General features: G+C 45.6%; 1 protein-coding gene across 1 annotated transcript; it reads right to left on the bottom strand.

The window, feature by feature from the left end:
- Positions 1–247: 247 nt before the first annotated feature.
- On the bottom strand, positions 248–4,174 carry LOC123049724 (cytochrome P450 87A3). The gene is made up of 8 exons (XM_044472611.1): positions 3,491–4,174; positions 3,243–3,392; positions 2,661–2,912; positions 2,461–2,550; positions 1,972–2,050; positions 1,754–1,860; positions 747–877; positions 248–629 (listed from the first exon to the last, which is right to left on the bottom strand). The coding sequence occupies exons 1-8, from the start codon at positions 4,115–4,117 to the stop codon at positions 539–541; spliced, it is 1,527 nt and encodes a 508-aa protein (XP_044328546.1). The 5' UTR covers positions 4,118–4,174; the 3' UTR covers positions 248–538.
- Positions 4,175–10,407: the final 6,233 nt, after the last annotated feature.

The following is a 10,407-nucleotide window of genomic DNA, read 5'->3' as shown; positions in this document are numbered from 1 at the left end:
GTAACAGCTAGATTCCCATTGTCCATGACACGCTAATTTCAGTTTTAAAATCTGCAGAGAATTCCTGGCTTTTCAATTATTAAGTTTGGCTCTCAACCACGCCATGCGACATATCGGCATTGTAACAGTTACCGGTGCTCCTGCCCTGAGGGCTAGGCTGTTTGGGACATTATTAGCCTCTCCTCTCTGTCTGAACAAGCTGAGAACAACTGGAGCTCTCAGGCATGGCTCCACGAGAACAGTTTCATGCACACAGTTAATATGCTCTCTTTCTCATTTGAGATGTATGGGATTGATTTACACACAACACATGGATAGATGACTAACCACATGGAAAACGAACAGCCAAAAGTACAAAAAACCCATTCTGGATCCATGAGAGGTGGTACCCGGCAATATGACTGTAGTTATAACTAGGAATGTGTATCCTACCACTAGACTAAGTATATGGTTTTCCATCCTAAAATGTGATCTTTTGCAGGAACAATCTTGTGTTTAACTGCAACCACTAAACTGTCGAGATATCATCAAAAAAGGGTCAGTTCTTAGGGAAGAGCTGGATGTCAAAGCCATCCGGGAAGCCGAGGCCCGGCGTCCGGACTATGTTCCCTCCTTTTACTGTCTTCCATCTGAACATGAGAAAGATACAGTTGTTCAGATTTTGCCTGTTCACAGCTTATAAGGTAGAAAGAGTTGAAGAAAGCTTGCTATATTTACTTATTATATAAGAGGGGACAAAATTTTACCTGTATTTCGTAACAAGATTGTGAATGAATGTTGCCATCAAGACCTTGGTGAGATCGGTTCCGACGCAGAACCGAAGCCCGCCTCCGAACGCCATGAAATGCTTCGTTCCGCCGGTGATTTCAGGTTTGTCCTGTTCAGCAAAGACCAAATCAGTATCCATGTTTCGATGTGGATTTTTTTCTGATTAATATCACGAAATGATTTATTTATCTTTGCAGTGCGCCGCACTTTAAGTACTAGCACATCTCACACAATCTTGGAGGTGCCAGAGAATCTTATTTACTCGACAATGCCAATTTAGACTCTATCACCTAGCAGGATACAGTGAACTTGGTACCGCATCCGTAGATACATGTCCTAGATTGGCAAGGCAGCTCTCTGTTTGAAGATTTTGCCTTTGTACTTTGTTATATTTCATTCTGTCCTTTTACTGGAAAATGGTGAAATGGCACATGAGGTTCTATCTACCTACCGGATTGAGATATTGTCAGTCTAGAACCCTGAACCCCGAACATGAAAATAAACAATGGCCAGAAACCAATGTGGATCTTTTTACTTGTTGTTCATAGACATAGGCATGTACTACTGCATCTGTTGCCATTTTGACCTCCTTGTTAAACTACTAGTCAGGGAAGTTTCGGCGATGGTTCGGCTTCACATCCTGCATGGGCAGCAACAACCGAAATCGTTCCTGATCTCGGTAGCCAAGTTTGGTCTCGGGATCAGAACCCTGATATCTTATACTAATACCCTTGTTAATAATTGGAACTCTGCAGTTGATTAGAGTACTGTTTTCCTGCGATTTCTGCTTTAATGGCGAGAATATATGCGAGTTCGTTGCGCAGGTTAGATCATGGCGCCTCCTACTTCCTAGGTACTGTAGCTCCAAACAACAGGACAGGAACAAACTGAACGACCAGGCACCATGACTTGAACCGCCATCATCAACCGGAAAGAAGCAGAATGCTATGGTTTCTGAGAGATGAGATGAAGATCGAGGACGAACCTGCCACCTCCATGGGTTGAACGCCAGCGGATCTTCGTATATGTCAGGGTTTAGGTGCACCGCCGGCGGACACACCATGATACCCCATCCCGCTGGAACCGTGTAGCCTGCGCCGAAGGTGGCAAACACAACACGGAGTTAAGAAGATTCGCCGCAACTTGCTAACAGAGGACCTGGTCTGAAAAGAAGAGATGCCATGCATGTGATCGTCGTCCTACCTTTGATCTCAACGTCTTGCAAGGCCTTCCGGAAAATCCCCGGCACGATGTTGGCGAGTCTGACGATCTCCATGATGACCTTCAGGATGGAAATTGAGGGACAGGGGCGTCAGTTTCAGAAATTCAGAGTTCAGAAATGATTTTTTACTCTTTTTGTCCGTTTTTTCTACCTTATTACTTGCATATGGTGAGATTATACAGGCTTGTTCAAGAAAGTTCTTGTAACTAACTAAGACCATCTATCTATCTATCTATCAGCATCGGAGATTGGGACTTGGTTAAACAATTGGGAAACACAAACTCTGAAGCTGCAGAGGTGTAGCCTGCAGCGTTGGGACCCCAAGATTCTTGTGCTACTAATAACTTGCAACTGGCCACTCGTTTAATCCCATTATTAGCATCTCAAGATGTTGTTACTATCCAACAAGGCAACTTGTATAGTTGCACTATCTAAGCTAGCTAGGGTGCATCAATCCAGGCTAGGCTCACATGAGCTGTGAAGGTCATCGACTTGTACTCGGCCCACGTGATCGCGGCATCTGGGTCCTCCCTGTTCCTCACGATCGCTTCGTGTTCCTCCTGTTCACGTGCTCTCTCCGTCAGTGTCTGCTTCATTTCCAGTCAAATGGAAAGAAATTTGCCTGGCTAATTATCTCATTAGCTCTGTGGCAGTGGCAGAGAACACTTACCGTTAGCGCGTCGACGACTCTGGGGTTCTCGGTGAGCAGCTTGACGCCGAGGGTGAGGGCGAGCGCCGTGGTCTCGAAGCTGGCGAAGAGGAGCACGAACATGAGGTCCAGCGCGATGGTCTCCGTCAGAAGCGGCTTCTCCCTCCTCAGTTCCTGGATCACGTGGTCGAAGAAGTCCTCGCACTTCCTCTCCGGATCCGCCATCCTCTCCTGCATCATGCCCTTGAGCACCTTCATCGCTTTCTTCCTCCCCTGCACCACCGCAAATTTATTAAAAAAAAAGGATCCCCGTACAGTACACTCTCTGTCAATCAAGCAGGGAACTGAATTTGATGGAAATGTATATATCTTCCTTGAGGTTTAAGGAGTGCATGTGCGCAGCCATATATATCTTGACAAGTACATCTGTGCGTGCTCATTAATTTAGTGGCTGGCTTCACATGTACCCACTGTTGACAACAGGTGCAATTTGAAGCTATACTTTTGTGCAACTATGCTACTGTAGATTAATTCACAGCTGCTGCTAGCTGCGGAAGAGAGACAGAGGTGCCGGGGGAAATGAAATGTGTGGCGTGGGCATACCTCCATGCATTCGTGATAGGCCGTGCCGGGAATGTTGAGGGGGAACGAGATCAGGCCGCGAATGAACGCCGTGAAATTCTCCCGCAGGCTCTCCGAGGACTTGGTCGGCTCGTAGCCGATCAGCTTCTTGGCAGTAAGATCAAATATCATCTGAAAGAGAAAAGAAAGAACCTGCATTAGCCATCTACGCCCCGAGCAGACCGCGGACTGGATCATTTGGCGCGTGGTGATCGATCATTCGGTCTTACAGTGGAGAGCCCGTCTTTGATGTCGACACAGGGCTGCGCCGCCCACGCGGCGAGGCTGCCGCGGCAGGCGGCGTCGGTCTCGGCGAGGAGCACCGCCTTGAGGTTCTCCTGGCCGTAGAGGCGGAGCACGAGGGTCTTGAGGTACTTGTAGATGAAGCCGTGCAGGGAGCCGACGTTGTCGCGGCCGAAGATCTCGGTGAAGGTGTCCGGGTACCAGCTCTCGAACAGCTTCCCCTCGTTCTGGAACACGTAGTGGTTCACGTCCGGGTCCGCCGACACCACCACCGGCCGCCCCACGATGCTCGTCTTGAACATGCTCCCGTACCTCTTCACCCTGTCCCGGACGAAGGGGGAGAGGCCGCAGGTCGGGTTGGGGGCGAAGAACTGCAGCGTCTCGCCGATGATGGGGATGCCCATGGATCCCGGCGGGAGCGTGCCGGCGCATTTGGGGTGGCGCCACCTGTACACCCAATGGATGAGGGCGACGATGGCGGCCAATGCCGCGCCCCGGAGGGCTATATAGGCCATGGCAGCCATGGCCTCGAGGAAGATGGTGCTATATATTCTTGGGGACAGCGGGATGGTGGCGGTGATGCGGAGAGAAGCTAGCTCAAGATATGGCTGCATGTGGGAAGCGAAGGGAGCAGGAAGCTAGCAAAGCCAAGGAGGAGGAGACAGAGGGGTTCTGTGTGGGTTTGTGAGGAGTATGAGCTAGAGAAGATTGCCTTATATAAGGGTTGTAAAGGTATTTAATCACCATCTTTGAAGGCACTGTCTCTTAGACAAGGGAGCGAAGACAAATTGCATTTGCCCCCTTTACTGTTTGTAATTTACGTATGAGCCCCTTTTCATCTCACTGATATCGTCCAATTACGGCGTCTTGATGCAGTTCAGCATCAACAATGTTTTAGGCTCATTATTTAGTCACTGCCTGAGCTTGATTGTAGTAGTAAAAGAAATAGTTATTCATCGTTTTTTTTGGCATGACCCTTCATTCTCGATTCGACTATCTCGTGATCATGGACTCGGAATACTTATCACATGCAAGGATGATATGAGATGTTGCCGTTTAATTTTAAGACATGTCATGCTCTCTTCTTTTCTTCTTGAAAATTCATCGCATGATCTTTATATTACAGGGGACCAAAAATATGGTTTTATCTCAAGCCTTCGCCCATGCAACTCCGAAGGATCTCCGCACACTCGCTTGAAGCATGTTGTTGTTGCACATCCATCGCCACCATTGGGGACAACCTCAAGTTTTCTCCCCATGGTGGCGGGGCTTCTCCTCCCTTGCCTTGGTCAAGGTCATTGCCCTCTCATCTCCGGGCTTCTCCTGCCTTGCCTTGGTCGAGGTCATTGTCCTCTTGTCTCTTGTGCGACATAATCTAACCTTCAGGCTATGATAGCTAGTTGATCCAGTATGCCAGATATGGCATTGTTGGTTCATGCATTGTACCCTCTAGGATGGAAAATCCTTTATTGACATTCACTTGGTAGATCATGCAACATTAAAATGTGTCTGCCATCTTCTTCTGAAGGTCGACGATGCTTTCAAATATGAAGATGGTGACTTGCTTTTGAGCATGTTTTCGTTCAACTTTCACCAGTGGAACACCTGTCATTCATGGGTAGTGTCTTAGGTAAGTTTCATCACTTCCTTCCTAGTGGTCACTGTTAGTTATGTTGTCATTGGGGACATCTTGCATTAGACCTAAATAACAATTATTATATAGTGCATCGGCATATGAGTATGCTAGGGATTGAACTTTTTTTCCAAGCACTTGTTTGCAAGACTATATGATTACTCTATTGCCCTTCTAAGAAATTAAAGATGAGGGTGAGATTATTTTAAGCAATCTCACTATGTTGAGAAGGCCTTGGGGCCAATTTGGCTTTATAGACAACAAGCCTTCTTCAACAACTTATGATCCCATTGTGATAGGTAGTAAGAACAAGAAAGAAGTGAGAGATCAATTAAAATACTCTCAAATTATCGGTTCACCCATGTAATTAGCTAGAGTAACAAGACCTGATATCTCTTTTGCAGCGAGCAGATTGCGAAGCTTCATGTCAAACCTGGTGATGATCATTGTCATGCACATGAATTCACTATTCAGGGTATCTTGCCATGCTTAAAGGATATAGTAATTCGAACTGGAGTTTCTGATGTCGATGTGCCTTATGCCACAAGTGGTATGTTTTTACTCATGGAGGTGGCATCGTGTCATGGAGATCTTGTAAGTAGAGCATATTGATGAGATCAACCGTGGAAGTCTAACTTACTTCTTTAAATACAACCACTGTCGAGGCACAGTGGTTGCGTGAGCTCTTGATAGACTTCCACGTGGTTGAAAAACTAGTTTTGAGTATTCTTATGAATCACAATTCTAAGGATAATGAAAATTCCTCAAGATACGTGAAGAGACGTTCGAAGTTTGTCAATAAATTGAGAAACTCTGCAGTAATAACTATTACATACATTCAAATAGACAAAAAGATGTCATATCCATATACAATGAAACTACCATGATATGTGATAGATAATGCATCAAGGGAGATGGCCATGAGATCCATATGTGTAACACCATAGTAGTAACCTAGCTTCTGTGACCGAGATTCGTGAATTAGGATGTGGTAAAAACAAGCTATTGGTCAAGAGAGGAGACTAATCCTCCCTAGGTGAAGATGCACAACTCTCAGAGTTGTAAGGCAAGTTGGCAACATGGTTTAGTTTGTTTTATTTGGCTATGTTTAGTGAAGATGTTGTCCTACATAGCATTCTTGATATAACACACATATATGAGTCTGGTTGTTAAAGTCGTAGTCTATGAAACTTGGGTGATCTCTAGTAAGCTCATGGAGAGACCCGGGAGTACAATGAATATGCTCCACCTGCGGGGTACACTACTGGTAGCCAGGTGCTAGCTATGACTTTGAGTGAAAGCTATTCGCACAAAACCTACACTTCAAGGCATAGTCCATTCCTCAACTTTTGATGGATGTAGCTTAAAGATCTAGGCGGAAGTTCAACTTAATAGTCTCTGTTGAAACACTAGTAATTAAGCAAGTACCGAGAACATGCAAATCTCAAAATGGACATTTGAAATATGGTGGGGGGTTGCTGGAATTAATGGGCTTGGCCCATGTGCATTTTCAATGATCCCCTACATAAATCTTGAAGGCCCATATGTGGAAAGAGGTTGAGGTGTAATTTTTAGTACCACCCCAAAAGTGGAGGTGGTGTGAGACCAACTTTTATAGCGAAGTCTCCCCACTACACTTAATGGTTGGGATGATAGGAGAAAGAGAACACCACACGCGCGCACACAATATGCGCGTAAATGGTCCACCGAAATGCGGCTAGTGGGGCACAACTTTCTTGTGCCTTTTTCGGAACCTCTCACCCTTGTGAAACTACAGTGGGAAAGGGTGAATTAGGTTTTTGGGAAGTGCTACGGGGACTTCTCACGTTCATCATCATGGGTCGTCTTCCTTCCAAGCGAGGCGACGTCACACACTACTGTCTCTGCAGCCAGCAGCTTCATGTCACCAACATCATAATCGACAACATTGCTTTTGCAGTAGCCACAGTTACTTCAACTACAAACGATGAGTATGTGCGCCATGATCTGACCTAATCTTTAATTATGGTTATTGTTGCATGTGCGATGCTGTTGTTTACGCTATTTAAGCGCATCTAGTATGCTTGGCATATAACATGCTGATTGTTGCTTTCATCATGATTTATATTCTAGAATTATTCACGAAATTGCCTAACTTTCCAACTTGGTACACTCTTTTGTTCACAAGCTCAGCCCATGAAATCAATTGTTAGTGTGTTTCTTTGATAAAATTGCCCATCTTTTAATTGTTTAGTCAAAACAATCTTAGCCCGAAGCTTTAAAAGATACAATCATTTTCTTAGTGTCAACCAATTCGACACGAAACTTGACTAGATTCAGTCCATACATCTGTGTGTTGAGAAAAACCTAGCGCTTCGGTGAATAAAATGAAGATTCATAGGCCATCGGCATTGTGGCAGGCTGGATGATATTGAGCTCCCTCATGAGGCGACTTATGAATCGTCATTTCGCACTAAGTTTTCCTCAACGGTAAGATGATGGCATTGGCCTGGCCAAGTCCAACGCCTGAATGATTAGCGGTGTACAAAAATGCCAAATTTGGTTAAATTTACCAGGTACGATCATTTTATATTAAACTTTCAACACATAGTCAATTTTATCACTTCTAAGTTTTTGCATTCTCATTGTCCTTTGGAGCACAAGATTTTTGTGTCCAAAGGATACACAGGGGAAGCCTTGCCAACCCCTGAGGTTTGTCCGCCTTGACTCAAAATTCCAGATCCGCCGCTATAGCCAGACGCCTCAAACCTTCTCTCATACGTCCGCGGACGCGTCCGGTCAGTGACCGAACAGGAGAGAGAAGGAAAAAAGTTACCCTACCAGACCCCTTATATCATCCCTATACGTTCGGGCTATCCGCGAACCCTCATATTGGGGACAAATGTAGGGAGGATATGAGAGCTGGCGGACGCGCCCGGTCAGTCCGTCATGTTGGGCGCGGCCCCACTCCAGACCATCTTTTCTCTTTCTTTATTCATTCTTTTCTTTCTCCTTTTTCATCTCCACCAATCACGTGCAAGGGACCGGACATAAGTATGGCTGCACGGACGGACAAATATGAGCTTAAAACAGACACATCCAATCACTGACCGGGCGCGTCCGCGGGGGTTTAGGGGTTCATATACGCTAAGTCCGGTTGTAGATGCTCTTAGCCTTTTTTTCAAAAACGAAAAGGAAAATAATAATAATGTGAAGTTCCTACGAGCCATCGCAAAAAAAAGAAGCAGATCCACCATGAATTCGAGCAGTACTGGAGATAGCTTGACTGTTAGATATAATCATACGGGGGCATTTCTAGGATTTTAATTGTGTGAAAGGACGACCGCGCAATATTCCGTTTCTCTTGGGCACACGGGTTTGCGGCGAAGCTACTGTGCTGATGGGTTCCGCTGGGCGCCCCCATTGGCTGTTGAGAGCTGGCTTTGTTGGTTAAGAAATTCCTAGAGGAAGACACACAGCCAAGTGTTGCCCCTTGCCCGGTATGTCGCCAGACCATGGATTATTCTGCTATATCATTCTCTAGTGACAGACGATGCCTTTGCTGATTTGTTTACGCAGAGCGTGGGTTATCAGTGTACTACCTTTCCTGGCTGCATCGAGAGTGAGATTTCCGCTTTTCGGCCTCAACTCCAAGTGAAATGGAATTACTTGAAGCTAGTGAAATGATATTCTCGAAAAAGAAAATAATATATTCAGATATCTTGCACTTGCAGACCATCAGAAATGCAGTATACATACAAAGTACTACCTCTGTACCACGGCTTATATTTTGGTACAGAGGGAGTAGATTATATACACTTGGACATCCTTAGTAGGCATCGAAGAAATTGAAATTTTATTTTTCGTGATTCGTGGCCTACGTGCTTATCACAAGACAAATGGGTTGAATATTCACCGGCAGGCCAAGCTGGGAAGGGTACCTTTTTGGGATCCAACAGTTCAACAGCTTTGTGAACCCTAACAGAACGTTTCTTTCTTTTCTTGGCTGTAGAAATATGTTTCTCAATCTAAGCTCTTATTACTTTATGCTTCATTAGTGACAGTATACTACTCGACCAGCTAGCAGGACATACGCTTTTTCTGCAACTATAATATCCACATTGCTAGCCTGAATCCAGCCCAGAAGGACGGAATATATCATCTTCCTGGAAGCACCAGGAAGCGGTCCCGAACACTGCATCCAACGCGTAAATTCGTCAGATGTGACAAAGAGATTCGACATGGCTGGTGATGTCTGTGCTTGTCCATCCGTTCCCTGAATTTTATACATGAGCTGATGAGCTTTTCCATCTGATGCTCTTGCTAACTGAAAGTAGGCTACACGAAAGTGCAGCTTTTAGGGCAGTTTATTTACAACAGGAGGAGACTAGGAAAGTGCCATTTCGTACATCAATTGTCTGAACTTTTTGGAGCATGTGTTCGAGTTCAGTGAGGAGAGCAGCAAGAGTGCGGACAGTTTTCGTGTAGTTGCTGGAATATTTTCTTTTCGAACAAACACATCAAAATGCTCGCTATATTTATTTTTCCTCTTTCATGTTTTTCAGGTAGTCTTTTAGGCAGTGGGCACGAGCTGCTCCCAATCAATGCATGGACATGCAGCTCGCAACATGCGTACGTGTTCCTGGACGCTTGCAGTATGGGTACAGAGTGGGCGCACACGTACAACACAAGTGGCCCCATACCGTCCGTACGTGAGTAACATGACAAACAGCGAAACATAAGAAATGGGCTTCTCCACGGGTACTAATCAATTGTGAAGAATGAGATCCAAATAATGGGGTGGAGCGCAGCTAGGTTACATGTGGATTGAAGAGCCATCAGTATTAACACAGTGGATAAACAATAACAAAAAGAGTTTGTGCTGGCTCCGTGGTGATGTGTTGGGGACGTAGGCGTGCAATTGCTCCGGAGGGATGTGTTGGGGCTGATGACGGATGATGTCTTTGGGTGTGTTTTTTCTTGTTGGGGCGTTACTGAGGGGATCCGACACCTCTTCCAACTTCAAGGTCTTGTCTCCCGATGAAAATTATGATTCGTTTGTGGTGTCGTTACTTTGTTGAAAACATTGCCTTAGAGTCAAGTCTTGTGATGGGAGCACCGTGTCTGTGCTGGTGTGGCTGGTCGGTAGCGGGCAACAACATGGTGAGCATGAAGTCAGTGGTGGCGCATTCATGTGAGACTAGTCACTTGGTTGGCGTTGGTGTGCGGCTGGAGCACCTTCCACATGCGAGGAGTGTCGAATGAGCCATGTTAGTCGTCCTCATGGGATCA

The sequence above is a fragment of the Triticum aestivum genome, chromosome 2D (assembly GCF_018294505.1).
Source record: "Triticum aestivum cultivar Chinese Spring chromosome 2D, IWGSC CS RefSeq v2.1, whole genome shotgun sequence".
Lineage (NCBI taxonomy): Eukaryota > Viridiplantae > Streptophyta > Magnoliopsida > Poales > Poaceae > Triticum > Triticum aestivum.
This window is presented reverse-complemented; position numbering and strand designations above follow the sequence as displayed.

Bases quoted from the DNA above. Each gene is read 5' to 3' on its own strand.
- LOC123049724 (XM_044472611.1), bottom strand. From the start codon at position 4,117: ATGCAGCCATATCTTGAGCTAGCTTCTCTCCGCATCACCGCCACCATC. The intron at 1,861-1,971 runs GTAGGACGACGA...CCTTCGGCGCAG, and splicing joins GCAAGACGTTGAGATCAAAG to GCTACACGGTTCCAGCGGGA. The intron at 630-746 runs GTAAAATTTTGT...TCTCATGTTCAG, and splicing joins AATCTTGTTACGAAATACAG to ATGGAAGACAGTAAAAGGAG.